Genomic DNA, 26,231 nt, shown 5'->3' on the forward strand with positions numbered 1-26,231 from the left:
CACAATAGGTTAATTTCAAATTGACCCAATAACATCGATCTGCGCAGTTCTGGATTTGAAAACGAGGCTCCCATTCTGAAATGGATGGTCTTTCGTAATTGTTGTATTGGTACGAAAATACTGGTTACTTGTTGGTCTCACGACCAACTAAACACGCATGCGTCAAAATGCTTTCCAGCCTGAAAAATTATATGAATTTCGTGAGGTTGCGAATCAAATCGTACTTTGAAATAGTTGAATAACATGTTCATTTTGAGTGAATTCCAAGATGGCAAAAGGGTAAATATTGCAAAATGTCTTCAAAGTTAAAACTTGTTGTTATATATTGTTGCATAGTTTATTATGAACAATAAGGAAAAATCCGAAACTGTATTAAAGGATTTTTACATTAAAACGTAATTCTTTCACGAAGAGTTATCTTCTGCTGTAGCGGTAGTAGTCTTGGTCGAAGACTGGATTTGGATAATGTTCGTTTAGGTACAGGCCGGTAAGCGCGCTTGGTACCGAACGACATTTGTCAGCCGAAAACCTAATAGTTATAAATGTTCCTAAAGGCTAAATAAATAATAATTTAGGAGAGTAAGATGCAAAGTCCGAGAAAGTAATTAATTAGATAATTACCAGATCATCAAACCATGTTTCCACCAAAGGTTTCAACTTTTCGGCCTGATCGCTGTGGGGTTCTCCGTATCGACACTTATTAACAAAGTGCTCGCAGTTGTTGCCAATAAGATCATATTGATCGGAAGCAGGTTCCTCTATCTCCTTAGAATTGTTTTTTTTGAATTAACCAACACACTGTTGCTGACAACACTAATCGCCACCTAGTTTGTTCTATGGCGAAGGAAACGATATCTTCGGGACACTTAGGCTCGTTAGTAATATCTCGTTCGTTGTTGACTCGTACTCGGACGTAGCCTTCATTACCGCAGATGTCCGCAATAGCCTTAATTGCACTGCCTGATATCCTCGTCCCGGTGAAGTGGATGGCGGCGTGTTCGATCCCTTCATATTCGCCGACGTATATACCCCAGTGTGAGTACTGGTTTTCAAATTTTGATTGTATCGATTGCAGTAAAGTTTCTTCGGGGTAATTAGGCATCCCTTCCGCGCGCACTAAACCACGAATACAATCTAGAAGATCCTTCATGTCAGACCGTCTAAACTCTATCCTATCACCTGGACGCACTTCTTGTTCCAAGGAAGTGATATTATCACCATTATGCCATTCACCTGTTTTTCCAAAATTGTGTCCGTTCGCCATACTGTGGTTCGGCAACTGAATATATTCGACGAATAGCAAAACTGAAGCTCACACGGGAGGCCTCAAATATCATGTGTTCAGAGCCCTATACTTGCCCCAAACCCTGCAATATATAGAGCTTAAAAAACTGGTTCCCTGCTCCACTAACTTCGACTATGCAGATGGGAATAGATCTGATTTACCGTGAACCAGTTACGCACACACCGTCGACGCCCACTGTACGTATACTAGTCAGGTGGCTTAGATCTAATTTTCGTCAAGATCGTGACCGACTGGTCCAAAGCACCAAACTTGGCAGATATATTCTTATAGACCTAGAGAAGATATTTAGAAGGGGTGACACCCGAAATTCTTTTGGGAAGGGTGCCTAATTTGCATAAATCGTTAATCCCTGCCGTGTAATATATTTATTCCCATATTTGGGTATATTTAATTTTTTTTATTTTTTTGAAAAGTGTATTTTGGGGATTCTACTTACTTACATAACATTTTTCAAAGCATATAAGTGACTTAATAATTATGAGGACATAGTAACGATCCAAAATGGCTACTATTATGCCCTAAATTGCGCACATTTACCTTGTCCCCAGATATCATCAATTAATCTTGCCAAACATCAGCATTGATGAACTTCAAATTCACCACGTAGCTTATTGGTACAGTTACCCTATTGAAACCTTATGCAAAATCATGCGAACAATGAGAACATTGTGATATTTAGCCCGGAAAACAAAAACTGGGGAAAAAACGAGGTGTCCATAAATTGGGCTAACAAGTAAGGTGAAGGGTTGCCTAACATGAAAGACTGGAACAAGTTCAAGGAAATTCCCCAAATTATTGTTGAGATAACGTTTTGGCGTAGACAAAATTATTGTAAACAACAATAATCTCTTATTTGGGGGGATTTTGTTGAAATTGTTCAAGCCCCCACGTTACCCTTCCCGTAGTAGCCCAATTTACGGACACCACATTTTCTCCCCTTTTTTGGTCTTTTGGGCCAAACATCAAGATGATATCAATTTTCACATGATTTCCCACTTATTTTTGTTAGGTTAACTATGGCAGTAAGTACCTTTGTGAATTTGAAGCTCATCAATACCCACGTTTGGCGAGACTAGTTGATGATATCTGAGGAACAGGTAAATGCGCGTAACTTTAGGGTAAAATTGTAGCCATTTTGGTAATTTACTATGTCCTCGTAATTATTCAGTCACTTACATGCTTTAGAAAATGTTATTGAAGTAAGAATATGCAAGTAGAATCACCGAAATACACTTTTCAAAAAAATAAAAAAATAAAAATATACCCAAATATGGGAAAAAATATATTACACGGCAGGGATTAAAGATTTATGCAAATTAGGCACCCTTCCCAAAAGAATTTCAGGTGTCACCCCTTCTAAATATCTTCTCTAGGTCTATAAGAATCTATCTGCCAAGTTTGGTGCTTTGGACCAGTCGGTCACGATTCCGACCATATGCCACCTGACTATACGGCTTTGTCAGAAAGTGGACAAAATAAACACGTGAAAAGTGGAGTATAATGCATTGGAAAATTCCCAATACGGGCCCATGATTGCCATGAATAGAACATTTTCTAAAGGCATAATATAATATTTTCGGTTACACCATGTCGCGACAAATATTTATGCAAGTTTGTGTGGTATTGAAAAGAACCGGTGCAAACCGCTTTCAACCATGAATAACAAGCACACCCGCAATCAACACAATCAATGGAGCAACACTTGAACGTTTTGCTGACTTGTCCTTCACCGTGCAAGGCATCAATTTTTATTTCATGACAATACAGTCACATAGTTTACCCGAACAATGATTTTTTTTTAGCAGGTTGTGTGGAATGAATTCAGACTGCACAAAATATACAGAGGCCATTGTATGTCTGTACGCTATATGTGTTAAAATTATACACAGTTCTAGAAATGGGAGCAAACAAGCCGTAGGCGGGGGCAATTAAACCTATACGCCATATTTCATGGTTCAGCTTCCCACAGAATTCCTCTTGGGTGGAAAAGGTCTTTGCTTACTCCGGGATGTCCCCCCCCCCCCCCCAAAAAAAAAAACACTCAAAGCGCCCTCTTTTTTCACAGTTTTTGAAAATATGTATCGCAAATATCGATACATTTTTAGAAATATTATTCCATTAGCTTTTCAATACCGAAAGAATCTTTTTAATCGGGTAAATAGGTATTGATTTATGTCCAATTGAAAAGAAGTGCCACTGTTTTTCTGGGTACAAAAACCTATAGTCATACAAATCCCGTTTATTGAAGCAGTACTGTGACTTCACTTTAAAATCACGTCTGTTTAAATTCCAAAATGGCGTGGTTTTATTTATTTATTTATTTCTTCTTTATACTGGGTGGCCCATTCAGTCCTTTTGTCAGAAACTGATCTCCCATGGGTCCCAGTAGGAGTAATAAAACAATAAAACATTATTTTAATATTAAAATGAAATAGATAAAATCATATACATGTGTGTAACCTATATTCAACATTGCATAGTAAAACGTTATTTTAAAACGGAGAGCATAAAAATTGCTTTAACTTGAGCGTTAAGAATTGTGCCTTACAATTAGCCATGGGGAAAAAAACATTAAAAATATTGGTTTTAAACAGTTGTAAATCAAAGAGTATGTTGATTGGTTCGACCCAACGACTAGCAAAAGTCCGGCAGCCTTCTATGAACGTAGGCAGTACACTGCCTGTGCACAACTTCAAAAAGCTTTGGAATTATTCCGGGTAAGAGACAACCGTCTCGAGAATGTATATACCTTCGGCTAGTTATTAGTTGGTACTTGGTCAATTGTAATTTGATCAAACTAACGATGGGCAGCTGAATCTGCATATGTGGACATCTGGGGATTTCCCAGTGAACTAATCTTTGCTTGCATTTGACATTTTGACCCACACGTGCTGATTTACAAAACGTTTTCTCGACGACACCTACAGTCTGCCGGAAGTGGCTTAGGCAAAAAAAAAAGTCTCCTGTTTCTGGTATGGAGCTTGCCCAAAAAATGGTGCGGCGACGCGGCTTTTTTTTTTTTTTTTTTACCTGATTTTTTTTCTTCAAATGTCGGCTGATGACTGCAAATGGTGCCCGACTAAACTTAGTGCAAATTATATGGGAGTCCAGAGAGGCCACATAAAGCTTATTCTCGACCATAACCCAATCTAAAAACACGTTAAAATTGTGCCCCAACAGGATTCCAGTCAGACCAGTGAGTTTGGCGGTTTTCAGACATCATCTTTCATTGAAAAAAAAAACGTTTTCATTTTGCCGACGCGCATGGCTACGGCGACGCGCGCGCATACCAGAAACTGGAGACTTTTTTTGTGGCCTTACATTGTATGCATTTGTACTGGCTTTCATTGTATACATTTGTATACATTGCACTTGCAAAGCCAGTCTTGCACGTTTTCGGAGTTAGTTCCCAAGCTGACTCCTGCAGCTGGAAAGTAATGCCTGTTTGCCACATGTGATGGCTGCCTGTGAAATAACCTAGCTATCTGATCTTTCTGATTTTGGGAGCCAACATAAAGACGTCAGGGTAAGAATCTAGAAAGTTAATTCATATGTTTATTATAAATTTGTACTGAAAGTCATGCTTTTTTCTGTATAATTGTGTACATGAATGTGTATTGTCACTAATTATTTCATACTGTACACATTGCAACTCAAAAAGTATTTTTTTCCTCTTTTTTTTTGTTTTTCTTCCATTCTTTTGTAATATGAAGCTTCAATCTCCTCATAATGGATGTCACGTAATACATCATCAACTAATTGAGAGCAAATCAAAGTGAAGTGTCCCGTCTAATACTTGTCGTCTTCAGTGAGCCTCCCTTCCTCCTTAACTGGTGGACGGATTTCCCGCCTCTGACTAATACAGGAGGGCCGACCATTACTTAAATATTATTTCATAAGAGTCGTACAAGTGTCATTATAGCACTTGTGAGACCGAGTTCGAATATCGGTGGAACCTAATATTTATGAGGTCCTTCCTATAAGAATTATATCAGCGAAAAAATCCTACCGGGTTTTATGGGACCCATTATTTTTATATTGATGCATGATGTCCTTTCTATTTGAAAAAAAATATTCCCGAAATATATTGTAAAGATTATCTTGTATCAATTTACAACTTTTACATCAGTCACATTTTATTTTACCTTCAACTCTCACAGTCTACCTTAAATGACAGAGTGCAAAGTTGGAAACCTAACAAGAAAGTTTTAAAAATCAAAACGACCGCGAAGGGACTCGAACCCTCAATCTTCCGATCCGAAGTCGGACGCCTTATCCATTAGGCCACGCGGCCACTTCGAGAGAAGTTGCCCCAGTGGCAAATGACAATGTTGCCATCGTGAGAAAAATAGAAATGTTACTTCTACCGAAGGTCGTAAAAACTTCGGTGGTGCCAACTTCGAAGGTGGCCGTGGCGCAACGTCGAATCCAGCGCCATGGTGTTTTTATCTGCAGCACACATCGTCAATGAAACGTGATTATTCAACTAGCTCGATGTTCACAGTGTATTCATAAAAATCAGTGACGTCTAACTATTGCTTTCACTCATGCATGTACATTAAAGAATTGAAAAGAACGGCTTTCGTTGAGCTGCCACAGTGGCCTAGCGGATAGAGGAATGAACTATGGATCGCAAGATCTGTGGTTGGAGTCCATTTTCATCAAATATTTTTGTTGGTTGGGATAAGTTTAATTGAAGGGAAAACACTGCAAGAACCTAAATGTCTTCCATCCACATAGTTTGATAAATATTCATGTTAGGGTGATCTGATACACGGTACCCTCTGGAGACGTGCACATAAAAGGGAACAAAAGATTGCACACGTCTCCATAGGGCAATTTCTATAGATGAATACGTCCCCACAAGGTTTTCACGAAATAGATATATTGAATTTACTCAAAAACTAGGAATTTCTAAGGTGGGTTGATCCGTCGCAAATGGAAGAGTTTTAGGAAAGGGATATTAAGTTCAAATTTTAGCCAAGGAAATTAATTCTGGTTAAAATAAGAGCATTTTGAAACTTTACTTTCAAACTCAAAAACTTTACCACACGAGAACAAAGAAATGTCTCCACAAGGATATAAATTCCAGTATGTCTGCGTGATGTGATTGGTTAAAATACCATGAATGCTGCCAACAAAAAATGTACGCACCCTGCCCCAACTTCGATTCGTATAGTGTCAATCAACACGTAAGAGGTGCAAGAAAACAGTTATCATTATAACAATTTTTGATACATGCATAGGCCTAAGTATTTGCTATCGGCAGCTCAACCCCCAAAACATTATTAGCGAACCAACGGAGGAACGTTTATACTATCAATTTGATGTGCAGGTGGGGGCATCGCATTTTGCTGTTTGCAGACCTGTGATTATGTGTAAAAGAATTACGTATTTATAAGAGGCGGTCCCATGGTGTAACGGTTAGCACTCGAGACTCTGAATCTCGCGATCCGAGTTCAAATCTCGGTGGGACCTTTTTTTAATTCGCGATTTTTAAAAGCTTTTTAATGTCTTGAATACTTTTCCAAATTCAATTTCATTTGGTGCTCATTTTATGGAACATTCAGAATTTCTATAGATACTGTGACCTCATAAAACTGTACAATTATTTGAAAGGTTTTTTTTATTAAACGTTATTCAAAATGCAAAATCGAAAGAAAAAAAATCGTCCGTGATGTATTGTTGTTTGAAGTCTTCTCCTGCCCCAGGGAAAAGTATAAAAGCAGTGTCTCGATCATCTTTTCCTTTTACGTTGACATCATTAATGTTTACATTTAATTGTTTTACTTTTATTAACTTAATGTGTGAAGAATGTGTTGTATATACATGTACACGTATTTTTTTTTCTTTATACATGAATTGTCACTGAGGATGTCAATGTGAAAATAAATTTCGATTTGATTGATTGATTGTATGGTCTTTGAATCACATCTGATTGTATCCCCAAAATCAGTCGTTACATCGCCCTCTAACGCTCAAAACATTACTTGTCAGATCTATTTCTTCTCAATCTCGTACCCAGGGTGTCGAGCAGTATGCGCCCATCACTACCTGTTCTCTCTCACCCTGGTATTGAATCATTTGCACGTGCAAGATTTTTGAACACGTATGCAAATAAGGAATAGCTTGGTGCCTGCATGTGCGTTACATTTGCGCTTGTTTCTGTATGCGGTGTCTGGGGTAAAAACAGTCAATTCGTCGCAGCGCGAGCATGGCGTGAGTTACGAAAACACAATTTATTTAATTAAACTGTTACCATCTTATCGAAACAACATGCAGTATCACATTTCATATTAATATGAACAAATTGGGAAAGGAAATGAGTATTTTTGAGAAGGCGTGGACAAATGATCGTGAAAACACGTACTGCACGTTTTGAATAACAACACCAAGTACACGGTAAAAATCCATTTCTAGCCAATTGCGGTATCGAATCAGGATACAGGAAGAAAGTTTCCTATCCACGGCTTACTATTGGAAACGCGGTTGGAAAAAAAGTAAGCACTGGGGACGAGGTTGATTTCTTCTGTGATGGTAGAGAGCGGAATCCCCATGGCGTGTCACAGCTTTTAGACTGGTACCCGGTCCCTCCGTTGTCCTTCGGACTTCGAATGCAGGGACAAGAGGAAGTTTTCCTCCTATAATGTATGCAAATTATATGCAGGACTGGCTGAAGTCTGATTCCCGCCCCCTGAATGCAAAATGATAATGTTAGCGCGGAACCAGCTGGCGCAAAATGGCAACAAGTCTACCACTAAGATGCAGTTTGGGTGGTGATGAGCTGAATTCGAAAGTGTCGCTGGCAATATCAATAAAGAGAGGGTCACTGCTTTTCAGTATTTGAAACCTGTGCCGTTGAAATGCTTGAAAATTGCCTTAAGCTTCGTGAAGACACTGGCGATTTTGCCTACTGGTTGTGGTAAGAGTCGTTTTTTATAGCCATGTGTTCTAGTGTCATCAATGCACACAACTTAAAACATCGTTTTCATCAATACAAAATAATGCTGCGCATGCGCAGAGATGATCCAATCAAAGGCTTTAAATGGGAACTAAATTCCGGTCCCCATTTTATTGGGACAGGGACCAGTCTATGTAGCTTTCCAACATCTGCAGCGACATAACTTTCCCAATAGTCGCTCTTTTTAGTATCATTATTTTCTTAACTCGTTTTTGAGCATTAAGAATTCATTGGCACGGTCCCATGGTGTAATGGTTAGCACTCGAGACTTTGAATCTCGCGATCCGAGTTCGAATCTCGGTGGGACCTTATTGCTTTCGTTTAGCAGGCACGCACAATTTTATTATTTATCAAAATGACAAAATAAGCTTTTATTCTCCGTCTGTACTGGTTATGTCTGTACAAGGACCAATAGACCTTTATCATGCTGCCACCATTTCAGTCATATTCCCTGTATCCAATAATAGCACTAAGCGATAATGCTTTTTGTACAAGAAGAAACCAGACTATTTTTCCTTCCAGCCTCGCTTTGGTTTTACGTTGATTTGATTGGGAAAAATCAAGATGGCCGCAACATGATAATGGTCTATACATACAACTGCAAGCATGTAAGTGCATCTGTTTTGTTGTGAAATCTTTCTAGTCGCTCTAATAATAGCTGTTCTAATCAACCTCGCTCCCATGGTGGAGTGGACGTAATAATTTACAGTGAACGGTATACGTTGGAAATAAAAACCACCAAGTACATGTACACGATAGAAATCCACTACTTACTACTGCTGTACTTGTGTCAAATCAGGATACAGGAAGAAACCTTCCCATCCAGGGGTAATATATTAGAGTGAGGATGAAACTAAGGTAAGCCCTTCACGGGGACGAGGTTTCTGTTCTTATATCGGACGTGCAACACCCGTTGAGGGCGCTGTCATTTCTCAACGGTTTACAGTCCTTGGTTAACGCCTGCGCTCATTATGACGAATTTACTTGCAGTCGAGTTTTTACCAGTTACCACAAAACGGCAGTTATAAAGCAATTATTCTGTAACTTTAATGAAATATTAATTGAAAGATTGTAAATGTGTAGATGTGACTGAAACACAACATGTTAACAAAATATAAAATAATTAGTAACATGTGAAGCGATTTCATGAACCGTGGATTCGCGTCTGTTTGTACTCTCAAATTGGTGTTAAATAAGGCGCTACAGTTGCTCAAACATTGTGGCCAATTACAAGTATTACAATTTTAGTTTATATGACAGTCTATTTTTCTATATACAGAAGGGTAGGTCTCCTATCTACAAGCTACGTGCGCCCTCATCGGCATAAGGTAATCTAGAAATTGTCTATTGTCTCTGAATTTCATCAGGAGGCAATGGATTCTATCCCAGCTGACGCTTCGTGCTGTCTGGCCTTGAGACGCAGACTAGCAATGCTCGAACACTTTCGTTCCTCTCCGAAAATCTTCGGAAGTGCCAAGGGCGCCCTCTCGAGGCTGGACATTGGACCCATAGGTGACAAGGATGGGAGGATGGGCGGAGTTGGTATGGCGATGCCGGCTGCTGATTGGAGGAGCGGATACAGTGACGTCAGTCCGTCCATATTGGGGAACTCCCCAGCAAATGAGCATTCGGAGAACGCGTGGACACTTGGATCTCGTCTCTGAAAACACGTGCGAAATACAAAACAGATACAAAAACGGATACAACACAGTAACAGAGCTGAATCAAATCAGACACTGCTAAACCTCAAGCTTTAATCGTTTTACTGCTGGTATCTTGCGAAAGTTTTACAGTATATTTAACCAGAACAATTTGGACGTACTGTTCTCTAGATTTAGGTCAACTAGTTGACGCAGGGTGCCATAATATTTTTCTACAAAACAGTAAATGCAACAGTTCTAATTTACTTAAAATAAAGTGTGAATTCGTTAGTCATCCAGACTACACTTCCTCTAGATTGTTAGCCTTTAAAATCTCAGATTCTAGACCTTTAGAGGTATGGCATAGGCGTAGCCAGCGCGGGGGAGGGGGATAACAGGGTATTTACCCCAAATATTTTGTAAAGACTGCCCTGTTCCTTAAAACGTGAGGATTGTGAACGCTCAACCAAAAAAACGGCACGGGATTTCATAGGCGTAAAAATTTATGTGACGCTGGAAAAGTGACCAGACCAGCCAGCCATGCCTTTTATCAACCGTTTAAAACCGGCCACGTGACGGGCTCTCGACCAATGGGAATGGATAAACTGACTTAGGCATTTATGAATTTTCTTTTCTTACTCGGTCACTTTATTTTTGCCTCACCCTTTAATGTGAGACACATTTATGAAGCTAGTGAAATTATACTGGGTAGAATGTCCATGGATCACCTCGGGAGGCTAGTTTTACTACACCACTCGAAGCATTCAATATTTGAATACTATTCAACGGTTAGGATCATGACGCGGTATTTGTGTGCAAATGCATGCTGGTGTGCGCGTTCAGCGTTGCGCGTAGCGCGTATTGTTCCAAAGAGCCAGTGCTACAGCGTTGGGTTCAAACATTTTGATGAAAGGGTGGTTTGGAAGAGAGAAATACATTTTCCTCCATTTTTGTATTGAAAAAAGTTCAAATATATCAAATGACAAGGATCTATATATCAGTTATCTAAAACAAATATTGAGTGGCTTTATATTGTGAAATGGGAGGAATATTATCTCTCGGTAAAATCTGGGCTTCGCCTCGTGAAATGGAAAAGTCCAGATTTTCCCTTGCGATAACATTCCTCCCATTCCACGCTGAGCCACTCAATATTTGTATATTATAACACCTCACCAACAGATTCTGTGTCTTGATTGGCCGAGAGCGAGTCACATGCTACTTTCTAATTTTGCTATCTTTCTGTGCACGGCCAAAAGTACTATACCCGTAGCAACCAAAGTACTATACCATTAGCAACCAAAGTACTATTTCCACGGCGCGTTATTTGTGTGCAAATGGATGCTGGTGTGCGCATTGCGCGTTGCGCGTATTGTTCCAAAGAGAGCGCGCCGCAGACTGGGGTTGCAAGATTTCGTGAAGGGGTAGTTTTTAAGAGAGAAATACATTTTCCACTTATTTTGTATTGAAATTGAAGTTTATTTCAACTGTGTTCAGATTTAAATAAATTAAAATATTAAAACCAAGCAGAATCTGTGGGTGAAGTGTTTTAAAACAAATATTTAATGCTTTATCTCGTGGTGAAGTAAAACTAGCCTCCCTCGGTGATCCATGGAGCATTCTATTTTCCCTTGGCTTCGCCTCGGGAAAATAGAATGTCCATGGATCACCTCAGGGGGCTAGCTTTACACCACTCGAAGCATTCAATATTTGTATAATATCGGACCTCCAATAGCGCTGTAGAGTAAATGGCGAGCTGACAGACTGATAATACAGTTGATGTGAGACAGGGATGCGTCCCCAGTTGTTTAACATTCTACCAGAAGTTGTAATTACAGCACTTAATTACGGATATTAGAGTCAACATCTCTGGATTTCAATTAAACAACCTACGATTCGCAGATGACATTGTCTTACAGGAAGAACGTGAAACACTTGTCAACATGCATGCAGAGTCCAAATTAAAAGCAGGCAGCAACTTCGGACTGAATATAATCACATCTAAACCCAAGTTTAAACCATCAGCAAAATGAAGCAGATACTCGACATCCGTCCAAACATAATGTGTACCGGCGTATGGGAGGAATTAACATCGTAGAGTCTGGCTCATTATGTGAGTGAAGATGACAGAACCGTTTGGCAGCCGGGACACCACGAAGCAGGAGCCGAGACCGCCTGCTGATGAGCATGGTGTGGAAGGCTTATAGGTCAAGGTAGGTCAAGGATAAATCGCCTGACATGAAAGAAGACTTGAAGACTTGTCAATCAGCTTTCTCCATCCCTCTCGATCCTCAGACTTTCTCAGGGAGTCACTCAGCGTCAGGCCTGTCCGCTAGATGTTGTTCTCCGACCTCTTTCTCTGCCTGCCTCTCTTCTTCCTCTTTGCACAGTGCCTTGCAGGATCGTCTTAGCAAGTCCTGATGATCGTGAAATGTGCCCATACCACTTCACTTTGCGCTTGTTCACAGTGGTCAGGCTGGAGCTTACGGATGCATACTACTAAATCGGTCTAATTTTGTGGTTGTCATTATAGCTGAAAACTGAAAATGAAGTACAAGGCCAAGATGTCTTTTAAGGCTTTCAAGCCAGTTGTGTGAATAAAACTGACCGTTTATAGGAATGCACCCATGATCTGCTCAAGCCAACCCCACTAAATCTAGAAACCATCGGCTGTATGTAGCTGATGGTACATCTTCAAAATGTTACATTCTCGTTCTCATGCAAGATAGACGATCACAGAGCAAGGAGACATGTTAACAAACATTACGTTTTTTTTTTCGACTGAGAAGGGGCTCGAATCCTCCAATAGTAGGACGCCGATTATTAGTTAGGCCTTAAAGCAATATTTGAACCTGAAGCAATAACAATCCTCACTCTAAAGCGATTGTTATTCTTTGGGATATATGATGAGTGGATGATTATAATGGGTTCATTAAGCTTTGAAGAAATTGTTATCACTGTGAATTATATCCGGCCCTTTTCTATATTTTAAAAGAAACAAGTATTTATGATACCAGATCCAATGATGGAGGACTCAAGTCCGCACTCGGACTCGAGTGAGTCGAGTCCACATTCGGACTATAGTCCGGACTCATCAATTGTTTTAATTTGTGTCCGTGCCTTTTGGACTCGGCTTGGCTGGAAGTCGGCTCGTGGCTGACTCGGAATACCTGTCAGACTCGTCCATTTAATTTAAAGAAAAAACCGTGTTTATAGAAATTTAAGAAAAAAAACTTGGATTGTTTTGAAAAACGGTCCTGCGTCTGTTGTCTGATCACTTTTTGATGCATAACTAGGCCGTAGAATAATAACAAGAGACCGATTGGACGGTTCTCAGCTGTACTCGTGCGCGCACATGCTATACGAAAGGCTTTGGCGAGTGCGACTGGACTAGGACTTGGCTCGGACTTGACAATTTGGACTCAGACGTGAGCCGGACTCGGATAGAAATGAACTTGCACTTGGCTCCAACTCGAGCCTTAGATCATGCACTCGGCTCAGCTCGGACTCGGATGAGGTTGACTCGACCACATCACTGACCGGAGCCAAGCCACAAGAAATGTTATTGTTATAAACTTTCGATTTAACTTGGTGGTATACTTTCAGCAATTGGTCAATGTGGAAACACATGTTTTGGCCTTTCGAGTTTACCCGGGACGAAAGTTTCGCTATAGTTATAGGCCGACGACGAAGGGTCAAGGCACGGCCAAGAATAACAACCAATAAGGGAATAACAGTGTGAGGATCCGGTCTTCAGTGCGTGATAATGACGGGTGTGGGGGTGACCGCTGTTAATGGACCTCGACTTCGTCTCGGCCCATTAACAGCGGTCACCCCCACACCCGGTTGTTATCACGCAGTGAAGACCGGATCCTCACACTGTTATTCCCATTAATAAATACCTTTATAACGAAATAAACAGTAAAAATGCTCAAATTTGGGACTTTCTTTCGGCGATATTTCCAGACTTTTTTGTGTTCATGTTCATGGGCCATATTTTAGCTTAACAGCTATAACGACGTAAAATCAACAGAAACTGCTGCCGTAGCGAAACAAATAACAACAATGTTTTCATATCTTTACCTGATGGAGGAAGCTGAAATCTCGTTAAAACATTCTTTGTGTTCGGAATTACAAAGATGCTTGGTTTAGGAAAGGTAAATATGTCGGTGGGTGAAGTGTTCAAAGAAAATAAATCGTAGATCTACGCTTTCGTCGTAAACATCCTCAGTATATACTGCACTGCTGTATATAGAGCGATGTCGCTCTAAAACCTCCTTACGCGCGCGCACGCACGCATCCCTAGCAACTGTGTTGCGTACGCGCGCGTCAGTCTCACGCGATGGGGGTCGAGCGCATGTGCAGTGCTCAATAGACCGCTTGCAGACGCGATCGATAATTGACGCGCGAAGGTGCGCGAAGCCATGTTGTGGGACAAAATGTGCATGGATAGATATACGCTTGTCCCACAACATGGCGTCGCGCGCCTTCGCGCGTCGATTATCGAACGCATATGCAAGCGGTCTATTGTTAAAAGCTACCGCAGGACTGTTACTATATTTTGACCAATCATTGGCTTGCATGGGGCTGAACGGGGCTGGATCAATGCTGGTTCAGGGGCCATTTATTCGCTTGATCTTTGAAGCCGGTTCATTATCACTGTAACACATGCTTTCCGTAAGGATTATTTGGACATACATTTTATCATGTTGCACCGAAATATCTTCCGTGGAGGTCAATAATCTGTGTATCACCCACGAGGTCTTAGTCTGGTTTATGTTATGCATGATGCAATAGTTTCGGGCTGTAGAGTCAAGACACAGACATACGCTAGGGTGCATTGTTTCATGTGGGCTTTCTGCATCAAGTTCACCGTTTTGGGGAAAGATAATCTGCCCAAGATCTTTGTTTAATTAATAACTATCAGTTTGACCTGACGTCTTTTCTGCCAGTTTGCTGTAGTTGACCTGTGCTCAACAAAGTCGTGAGTCTTTGGTTTCATGACTATTTTGCGTGCAATCATTGTTAGGATTGGGACTCTGAGGGGCAGACACGTTTGGGGGGAATAACACATGGGGATTTGTAATGCTGTCTCATTCCTGATTTTGTTATTATATTTGTTCGACACTAAATTAACTGAATAATTTACTCCTCACATGGTTATGTTATGTATGTGTATTGTTTATTGTCATGAAAACATACTTACAAATTGTTATTTGATCTGTGGTTAATTTCAGATTAAACCTAGTTATATTCCACAAGTACATTTGCGTGGAAAGCGTCAATGACCACTTGAGAGTGAAGGGTTTATGCAAACAAGGCAGCAGAATTGCGTTACAGTTTAATGACTTTGAGTCACTCTCCAAGTTATTGGAGTTATGGCGTTCCAGTCAACGTTGGCGACCAAAGTTGAGACGGCTGCCCGCCACCAGTACTTGCCTGACAACCACCCATGATGTTCACTATCACAGTCCAGGGGTTGTGTGTATTGCACCTGATCATGCTGATGTTGAGTGTATGCAGCTGATGACTGACGCAACTTGCGCCCTACATGGTGAGAGCCGTAATCATCAGGTATTTCATCGTGGTCCAGAAGGGGACAAGATTTGAATCTTGAATCATCTTTGAATCTTGAATCATTTGATTGTGGCCAAGTTCGTATACCTGTACATGTACTGTAACCTTTGAACTTTGGACGAGCACCTGATTCTGTGTTTCGAGGATATCCCAAGTTCATCGAACTGTGACCTGTGACCTCTGAGCTTTGGACGAGCACCTGATGCCGTGTTTGAGGATATCCCAAGTTCATCGAACTGTATACTTTGAACTGCACATGTGTTTGATTTATTGCTTGATTGTTGTGTAATTTTCTTGCTAATTACTTGTAGTGTTTGATATTTCACATAATTTACATTTTCTTCACATAATTGTGTTGATTTATTGATTGACTGGTTGGTAAAATCTTTTCTGATTTATATAATATTGGTATTGATCATAACGTACTGCTATTCCATTTTTCACTGCTGTAATTTGATAGTTCACAATGTCAGTTTCAAATGCCAGTAAATCCAGCAAGGCTGGTACTTCCAGTTCAATTAGTAGTGCTAGGCTCAAGGCAGCTGCTACTTTAGCAGGCCTTCAGGCAGAAGCCGCAAGCAGGATAGCATTGAAAGCCATTGAAGAGGAAGAGTTTAGACTTGCTCAGCGTAAGCGAGACTGCGAACTCCAGCTGGAAATTGCCAAGGTAGAGGCAGAGCAGAGGGCTCTGGGAGACATTGAACAATCTTCAAATGAAGAGGAGCCTAAGCTAAGTTTACATGGGTCGACGGCTGCAGAGAAGGTGGATCAGTGGTTAACTGGTAACCCGCAGCCATCTGCTCCAGTGCAGCCATCATCGCCCATGGCAGCGATTCCTTTGCAACGTGAGATGATTGACACGCTGCTCTTGCCGAAGTGTGAGCTGGTCAAGTTCAATGGGGACCCTCTTGAATACTGGATCTTCATCTCTAGCTTTGATGCAGCTGTTGGCAACACCAGCGTTGGGGCCAGCGCCAAGCTAAATCGCCTGTTCCAGTATTGTTGCGGAGAGGCGCTGGCAGTTATCAGATGTTGTGCTGTCATGCAGCCGGATGAGGGCTACACAAAGGCAAGAGCATTGCTACGTGAACACTTTGGTAACGATTACAGGATTTCGGAAACTTGGGTCAGTAAACTTACAGAGGGCCCGCGCATCCTGCCAGGGGATTGCAGAGGTATCCAGAAGTTAGCTGACGATCTTCGGAGTTGCACACTCACTCTGACAGCGATGAAAAAGCTTGGAGAAGTTGACACTAAAAGGAGCCTTAGCCTCATCGTAAAGAGACTGCCACAATTCGTGCAGGGTAAATGGCGTTCAAAAGCTGTGGGCATTCTGGACAAGACTGGCCACTACCCCAATGTTGCAGAACTTGCCAAGTTTATCAGCAAAGTAGCTCGAGAGGCAAATGATCCTGTTTATGGTTTGGAGGACCGGCACAGCAATGAGAAATCACCCAAGAAGAAGGGATCCAACTATAATATCCAAGCCACCAGTGAGGTCGACCACAGGTCTCGGGTTGGGACTGACTCGCCCAAGCGTCAATGTGGCAAGAACGAATTGGTGAAGAAGACAGCTTGTCCATTGTGCTCTGGGGGACATGCACTCGCGGCATGCAACAACTTTGGTAAGATGTCTCCTACTGACCGAGTCAAAGTGGCGAGTGAAAACAAGCTGTGTTTCAACTGTCTCTCCAGTAGGCATTTTGCAAGGCAGTGTAAAGCAGCTCCCTGCGGTTTCCAAGGATGTAGAGGAAAACACTCGAAGCTGTTACATGGTGTATTCCAGAGAGCGAATTCTGAAGATGGAGGTGCTCCTAAAGAATCGCGTGATGATCAGAAAGTCGGAGCAACAAGTCTCGCTTGTGGGTCCAGTCAAGAACACTCCAAGATAGCCCTACCAGTTGTCGCCGTGATGGTGAGAGGTACGGGTAGTGGGGAGTGGCTCAAGACAAATGCTCTTCTTGATCCCGGAAGCAACAGGTCGTTCTGCACAATGGAGTTAGTGAAAATGCTGGGTGTAAAGGGCACCCCACAGTCTTTGTCTTTGGACACGTTGAACGAGAATGCACAGGTTGAAACAGTTGTGCTTTCGTTGGACGTGTCTGGAACTGTCGGCAAGGCCCATACCAGAAAGTCTTTCTGCATACCAGAGATTCACGCTCTGAAAGAGTTCCCGACTCTGCGAGATTCCTGCGCTACCTTTGAAGATGTGAGGAAGTTCAAACACTTGAGAGACATTCCTGTTCCATGCGTGGCTAAAGATGGTGTAGCGATTCTCATTGGACAAGATGCCCCACAGGCCCTGGTTCCATTAGAGGTGAGGCGTGGTGCGGAAGGCGAACCCTACGCAGTCAGAACCTGCCTTGGATGGACGGTGAATGGACCGTTAGCCAGTGGGAGTCCAGCAGCAGCAGTGTCCAACTTTGTTCAAGGCGGCCTTGAAGCTCAGGTTGAGCGATTTTGGAAGCTCGATACTGCAGACCTATCAGATGACAGAACCATGTCACTGGATGACAAGAAGGCAGAGAAGACATGGAATGACTCAGTCAATCTTGTCGATGGCCACTACCAGTTAGACATACCATTCAAGTCGGACACTCCCGATTTGCCTGAGAACAGGATTGTTGCAGAAAGGCGCTTGCAATCCCTTGCCAAGCGGTTTACCAAGGACCCCGGTTTGCACTCAAGATACTGTGCAGAGATACAAAATCTGTTGAGCAGAGGGTTTGCTGAGAGGGTGCCTGAGCACGAGCTGGCATCATCAACGGGACGAACTTGGTACTTACCTCATCACTGTGTTCTGAACCCCAACAAGCCCGAAAAGCTTAGAGTTGTGTTCGATTGCGCTGCCAGATGCTGTGGTACTTCGTTAAACGACAGAGTATTACAGGGGCCGGACATGATGAATAAGTTAGTTGGAGTCCTTACCCGATTCCGAGAGCACAAAGTTGGATTGATGGGAGACATCGAGCAGATGTTTCATCAGGTTGGAGTCTCCAAGGAACACAGAGATGTGTTACGATTCCTATGGTGGCCTGAAGGGGATGCTACTCGACCTCCTGAAGTGTTTCGTATGACAGTCCACCTTTTCGGAGGGGTATGGAGTCCGAGTTGCTCTGCATTTGCTCTTCGGCGAACGGCAGATGACAACGAGGATATGTTCAGCAGTGATGCAGTCCAGGCGGTAAAAGAGAACTTCTACGTTGATGATCTTCTTAAATCCTTCAAGTCGGAGGATGATGCAGCATTAATGGTGAAGCAGCTGACACACCTTCTAGCTAAAGGTGGCTTCCACTTGACTAAGCGGATCTGCAGTAGCAGAAAGGTCATGGATTCCGTACCGACGGCTGAAAGAGCCAAGACAGTCACCGACTTGGACCTTGATCATGAACGTCTTCCTGTGGAAAGGGCCTTGTTAGTACGTTGGGATACCGAAAGTGATCAGATTGGAGTCAAGATAAAGTCGAGGCGAGGATGTCACACTAAGAGAGGTCTGTTAAGCATTCTGAGCTCCGTTTACGATCCTCTTGGGTGCGTGTGTCTATTTGTTCTGTTAGCCAAGCTCATGTTCCAAAATGAGTGTAGAATAGTTGGGAAGGGCTGGGATGAGCCATTGGAAGTCAGTACGCAAGATCAGTGGACCAGGTGGCTGGATGATCTTCCCAAGCTGGAGCAGTTTTCTGTTGATAGGTGTCTGATTCCTGGTGATTTTGGAATTGTTGAGGAATGTCGTTTGCATCATTTTGCTGACGCTTCACAAGATGCCTATGGCTCCGTTTCTTTTGCCCGCTTTGTCAACACTGATGGTGATGTTCACTGCAGCTTTCTGATGGGCAAATCACGACCCGCACCGTTGAAAACCATGACTATCCCTAGACTAGAGCTATCTGCTGCAGTTATTGCAGTGAAGATGGACCAGATGCTCAGAAGAGAACTAAGGGTTCAGGTGAAAGGGTCAACATTCTGGACAGACAGTACGGTGGTACTCCAGTACATAAGTAACCAATCAAAGCGTCTCCAAACGTTTGTTGCAAACAGAGTTGCTACAATTCATGATGGATCTACCGCCAGTCAGTGGAGATATGTCAATACACAGCAGAATCCTGCTGATGATGCATCTAGGGGGCTCGATGCCCAGAGTATGCTTGACAAGATAAGATGGAGAAAGGGTCCTGATTTCTTGTGGCAGACTGAGGACAGTTGGCCTGTGACTCCACAAATTCCTAGTCTGCAGGAAAAGGACAAGGAAGTGAGAAAGGTAGCACTGTCCCGAGCCGTAGATGTCGTTGATCAGGATGACCCCATTCACAGGTTGATCAGCAGATACTCATCTTTGTATCGTCTCAAAAGGGGGGTCGCATGGGTGCTCCGCTTCATAAAGTGGCTGCGACTCCATAGGCCCAGGAATTTGGATAATGGAGATAAGGGAAACCAGAGGTTGACTGTGGGTGAACTGCAAGATGCGGAGCTGGCCATAATCAGGAGCGTTCAGAGAAGGCACTACAAGAAGGAGTTCCGTGATTTGTTGGCGGGAAAGATTTCGGTGCAGAGACAGAGTCATGTGTATAGTCTCGAACCGTGCGTAGATGACCATGGTGTATTGAGGCTTGGTGGTAGACTGCGACACTCTCCAGTTGGGCCCACTTGCAAGCATCCAGTGATACTACCTCGTGATAGTCATCTGGCCACTTTGATAGTTCGTCATGCACATGAATTGCTATCTGGCCATTCGGGCAAAGAGCATGTGCTCTCTGTGATAAGACGACAATATTGGGTTCCCAAGGTGCGACCTTTGATCAACCGCATTTTGAAGGAGTGCGTGCTCTGTAGAAAACTTCGGGGACTTCCTGGCGTTCAACGCATGGCCGACCTACCTGCCTACAGAGTGACTCCAGGCAAACCACCGTTCACCCACGTTGGGGTTGATTGTTTCGGACCGTTTCATGTCAAACGAGGGAGGAGCAGGGAAAAGCGATATGGCTGTATTTTCACCTGTATGCGAATCAGAGCAGTCCACCTGGAGAAGCTACACTCTCTAGAAACTGATTCGTTCCTCAATGCCTTCCTAAGGTTTGCGGCAAGGCGAGGAACCCCGGAGAAAATCTATTCCGACAACGGGACTAACTTTGTTGGAGCAGAAAGGGAGCTAAGGGCAGCTATCGAGCGTCTACAGGAAAGCAAACAGACGGAGAGTTTCTTTCTCAGCAGAAAGGTCGAATGGCAGTTTAACCCGCCAGCGGCCTCCCACATGGGAGGCGTTTGGGAGCGCCAGATTCGTACCTGCCGGAAAGTTCTGAGTTCACTTCTGCGTGATGAGGTGCTTGATGACGAGAGACTTGACACATTGTTCTGCGAAGTGGAGTCTATCGTAAATGACCGACCCATCACAGCAGTCTCCGACGATCCGAAAGATCTCGAACCCCTTACTCCCAATCATCTGTTGAAGCTTGGACATGGGCATCCAGTTCCACTCCGTGACTTGAAAGCAACTGACCAGTATGGGAAGCGATGGAAACGCGTACAGTTGCTGGTTGAAAGGTTCTGGAAGCGTTGGACTGCAGAGTATCTTCCCACGCTTCAACGCAGACAACGTTGGCTTGAGCCACAAGCCAATTTCAAGGCTGGTGACCTGGTGTTGGTCAAGGATGACAATCTGCCCAGAAGTCAGTGGCCTCTAGCGAGGATTTTGAAGACCTTCCCTGGAGCCGACGGTCTGGTTAGGAGTGTGGGAGTACGGACAGCCACTGGAAATCATGTCAGGCCAATCACCAAACTGTGTCTGTTAGAAGGTGTTAAAGACTAGAAGCATCTCCTTACCCAATTGGACCAAGTTCTTAGTTATAAGGCAACACGTTTAGGTTCCAGTTTAAAGTTTAATCGTTTTATAAGGTTTACTGTTAAGCTTGGTTACTTGTTGTGATTGTAAATGTTCGTTGATTACTCTTACATTTAAGGGGCCGGAATGTAACACATGCTTTCCGTAAGGATTATTTAGACATACATTTTACCATGTTGCACCGAAAAATCTTCCGTGGAGGTCAATAATCTGTGCGTCACCCACGAGGTCTTAGTCAGGTTTATGTTGTGCATATACAAAATTTCATGCTATAGAGTCAAGACACAGACATATTGTAGTGTGCACATTGTTTCATGTGGGCTTCCTGCATCAACGATTTGGGAAAGATAATCTGCCCAACTTCTTTTGTTTTAATTAATAACTATCAGTTTGACCTGACGTCTTTTCTGTTAGTTTGCTGTAGTTGACCTGTGCTCAACAAAGTCGTGAGTCTTTGGTTTCATGACTATATTGTATGCAATCATTGTTAGGATTGGGACTCTGAGGGGCACACATGTTTGGGGGGAATAACACATGGGGATTTGTAATGCAGTCATATTCCTGATATTGTTATTATATCTGTTCGACACTAAATTAACTGAATAATTTACTCCTCACATGGTTATGTTATGTATGTGTATTGCTTATTGTCATGAAAACACACTTACAAATTGTTATTTGATCTGTGGTTAATTTCAGATTAAACCTAGTTATATTCCACAAGTCCATTTGCGTGGAAAGCGTCAATGACCATGAGAGTGAAGGGTTTTATGCAAACAAGGCAGCAGAATTGCGTTACAACTTTGATCACGCTTTCAACTACACATTATGTACATGCCTGTGTGTTCATTTGGTAGAGTTTTTCGCACTGTTTACGGGCGGTGAGTCAACTCTTGATTGTGTCATCTTGACAGCTATACTCTGCCATTGAACCTAAAGTTAAAAAACAGCGCGCCCAACTTCTGTATTGTTGCAAGCTACCGTAGGACTGTTGTATATTTGGCCAATCATTGGCTTACATGATGCTGGATCAATTCTGGTTCAGGGGCCATTTATTCGCTTTTTCTTGAAGCCGGTCACATGTTAATACATCGCCACGTGATCAAGTCTCGACCAATCAGAAGTTATTTACTCTCCATTAATACCATGTATACCCGAGGCGTTGTCGAGGATAAAACAAAAAAAACTACCAACAGCTTATTTCCATTGTGGTCCTCTATAATATATTTACCTACCCCCCCCCCCCAAAAAAAAAACCCACCTATAATGGATTCATAGAAATAATACAAAAAGCAATTGCACATGAAGTGTTAGACAGACACAATTCAGGCCAAAGACCCTTCCCGCTGGTTGTTTTATGACCAACTGAAATGACGGATGAAGTAGAGTATAAAAACGCCTCCAACTTCTGTTAAGATGAATTCATAGAAATAATTCAAAAACCAATTGCACATGAAGTGTACACGGACAAAATTCAGATAAAACACATAGGCCCTAATTAAAATCCTTCGGGCAGTTTTTTTATAACCATTTACTGAAATGACGCCTAAAGGATATAAGAATGCTCCCAATTTCGGTCTGAACACCACAACCAACACTGCAGCGAGAAGCACCAGACATCTGAGTCATCTGTTCGTGGTAAGTGAGAAAATATCATTTGATGCCCTTTTTTTGCACGGACAGTTGACAATTAAACCAAACGTGTATGTTAGTATTTTTTATCTCAGTTGTTTTAATTGATAAAAGTATGACAGTGTTGTAGTTCTGTGATTGTTATTGTTCTGAATAAGATGCTCGTACCATATTTTCAATTGGGGCGCTGTTCAAAACCAAGGATTATTAACACTATGATAGTGTATACAAATACCCCCTAACCCAGCAGGCTCGTCCGTATTTAGGGCGCAGGCGTATATTAATACCATTATAATTTTTTTTAGGTGTCAGAGCGGGGGGGGGGGGGGGGGGTAGCATTAAATTTGATGAATTTCTGTGAAAAAAAACCCAAACTTTTGACAGAGCTAGGGGGGGGGGGGGTGTTTCGACCCCCCTCCCCCGGATCTGCGCCTGATTAAATAATTGCTTACTTGTCGTAGGCCTTTTTTTTTCGTTCGCTGTCTCATTGGAAAGCTCATAAGGGTCATTCCATGTCAGACCAACGCACTTTTTTTACCTCATGTCTTCCAATTTTCATAAAAATTGCTGTGCTTGTAGGTCCTGATGAACAATGGATGTACGACTTACCATGTGGTCAGGGCAGACACCACCAAAAAATGACATTTTTAGAGTAAGATACCACCCTTTTGGTAGAAATATGCCAAAACATGTCCATTTCTATCGAATATATGCGAATTTGGAATTAAAATAATATGACTTGCATCGTTGCTCAAATCAACTCTTTTGTCAAAATTGAATTTTGTGAGAAGTCGGTCACGTGACCTTTGATATGTTATTGTGTCCTTTGACCCAATGTTTATAACAATGTATCATTCCGAAAAACTAAAATGACTTAAAAGAGCATGTCTTCCTCTATCAGAATCCACTAAAACTCAATTGGGGTCTTCAAAATTTACAACTTTATGACTATTTTTTTTACAGTTGGTAGGTTACAAATGAGTCACTTTACAGACTTTACATTAGAAATCCACCAACACAACTTACTATTCTGTTTCTAAAGGTACTTAAATTAATCTTGGTTTGGGAATTATTCATGTTTAGGGCTGAAGAGGTCTAACCAGACTCATAATATTAATTATCAGCAGTGGCACACCCAGGATTTTGCGTAAAATCCTTGTTTTGAAAACCGCTTATTGAAACCATACTGTAATTTAAATGCCTAGAACACAAACATTATTGACCTTTATTCTGCTCTGACATTTACTGAGAAGGAAAATGTTTTTTTTCAATCCTGGTTGTGTTGGCCTACCAAGGTTTATTTTTTAAGTCACGTTTTCTACAGTTCTTTGTGACAATTGAGGTTTTGTGTTCAGTATTGCCCCCTGTAGGCCTCTTATAGTACACAAACACTTCGAACTTTTCAAAACTATTGAAAGACGGAAATAGCCTGACTATTGAATCGTCAAAGTTCATAACCCCGTGCCAGTATAGGCTGAACCGTCTTAATGTTCCATGTCTATGCCCTGCGCTCGCGTTTTCCCCTGTACGTACGAATTTGTTTCCGGACTGCGCGATGCCTGTATTGGTATGGTGTCTGAAAGTCTCGGTTTTTCGCCAAACAAACTTGTATCATGTGTTGTAAAAGGAACGATAGAGATACCCACATTATTTTAATATAAATCCGTGCTCTATATAAGGATTGACTCTTCACACAAAAACAAACATTCAAAATTGAAAACACCGTATCAACCACGGTCCTAATATAAATATCCCAAATAATTGATACATGAACCATCGGACTTTTTTTTAACCTTGTTTTCATTTTTGACTGTTGAACCTTCGGACTAATAACTTATTTTCTAAATTCGGGCTATCGAACCTTTGTACACATAAAGCTTCGGAGTAACAAACCTTCGGACTATCGCATTTAATGACCGGATTAACGAATCTTAGTTAATTTTCGGACCAATGACCCCCGGGTATGGCAATTGTATGTTTTTGGACTATCGAACCTTAGGATTATTAAATCTTCGGACCATCGAACAACCAGACTAACCCTGTGTAGATAACCCTAAGGATACTTACGGGTGATATATTTCACTTTCGTGTTTCACATTGCAATAAAATAATAACATTTCTATGTTTGCAAGGTGACGTTAGACCTTTTTCACAATAAGCCGGACACGAAATACATGTACACAGTATGAGAAATAACTTCGCAAGTATGACTAATATCTAGATCTTTGTGCTGGACAACTTGAAGCATGGATTTTTTTGCCCCAACAAATTGAAGCATATGTTGAGCGAAGTCTCCATCCAATGACCAACTGACGTGATTTTCGGGTTGTTTACATTATTACATTGTACTTTCGTGTTTCGCATTGCAATACAAAATGTATTATTTATATCGTGTTACTACTGTTAGAGAGATGACTTTAGAACTTTTTTCATAATGAGCCGATCACGAAATAAACAGTAAGATAACTAACTTTATTATAGGCAAACACGCCCAGTGTCGGATTTTTGTGGTGGACAAGATGCATAGATTTTTTTGTACATAGAACTCTATGCGCGCACGAGTGCCTACGTGTCAGTTCGTGAAAACAGTGACGCCATGCCCCGTTTTTAGCCAGTGCGTCAGTTACAGAAAGTGTCGTGTGATACAATAAATGGTGTAGGCCTTTGTCGTTTTCTTTTACCTCTCCTGCCCGTAGGGAATATTCTGGATCTTTACAAAGACTCTGTGTTGACATTTATATTTAGACAGGCGGTGGATTTGGTTAAAACGTGCCGTACGCGAAATTGACTGCATAATTTCAACAGACTCCGAGTAGGACAAGTCGGTTTCCTAGATACGATTCCACCACTGACCCAGACATATCTCAATACGTGTTTTTGGAGCTATACAATTGTCCACCGTAACTTTACTTCAAAAAGTCCAAAAGAATTTGCACCTGAAAGGTATGAAAAGTGTATTGAATCATCGAGAAATTGGATAAAACTTAAAATTCCTGTTATAATTTCCCCCCTTATTTCGAAATAGTACTTGTTAAATAAACGTCATATATAACAATCATCTTCAATTCTCCCCTCTCATAGGTCGATACGACTTCAACCATGCCGAGGAAAAGGTATCTTTGCCTTGAGATCATTTTGTTCTGCGTATTGGCAAGTTCAGGCTACGGTAAGTAGTTTAATTCATATATTCTTAGCTCATACCATTTCCAAGTCAAAAACATTATTTTTTGTTAGTTTTGCTTTGTTTGTTTAGTTGCTTGTTTTTAAAAATTAGTTTACATG

The 26,231-nt window shown here is 41.8% G+C and overlaps 1 protein-coding gene and 3 non-coding genes across 4 annotated transcripts; 3 read left to right on the forward strand and 1 right to left on the reverse strand.

Annotated features, from left to right (window-relative positions):
* Positions 1-5,527: 5,527 nt before the first annotated feature.
* Positions 5,528-5,600, reverse strand: Trnar-ucg. Its single transcript has one exon. It is a non-coding gene; the product is annotated as a tRNA-Arg (tRNA).
* A 1,112-nt stretch (positions 5,601-6,712) lies between these two features.
* Trnaq-cug lies at positions 6,713-6,784 on the forward strand. Its single transcript has one exon. It is a non-coding gene; the product is annotated as a tRNA-Gln (tRNA).
* Positions 6,785-8,504: 1,720 nt separating this feature from the next.
* Trnaq-uug lies at positions 8,505-8,576 on the forward strand. The gene has a single exon. It is a non-coding gene; the product is annotated as a tRNA-Gln (tRNA).
* Positions 8,577-15,947: 7,371 nt separating this feature from the next.
* On the forward strand, positions 15,948-21,284 carry LOC119730826. Its single transcript, XM_038203874.1, has one exon. The coding sequence runs from the start codon at positions 15,948-15,950 to the stop codon at positions 21,282-21,284; it is 5,337 nt and encodes a 1,778-aa protein (XP_038059802.1).
* Positions 21,285-26,231: the final 4,947 nt, after the last annotated feature.

Source organism: Patiria miniata, unplaced genomic scaffold (genome assembly GCF_015706575.1).
Source record: "Patiria miniata isolate m_02_andy unplaced genomic scaffold, ASM1570657v1 HiC_scaffold_1, whole genome shotgun sequence".
NCBI classification, from domain to species: Eukaryota; Metazoa; Echinodermata; class Asteroidea; order Valvatida; family Asterinidae; genus Patiria; species Patiria miniata.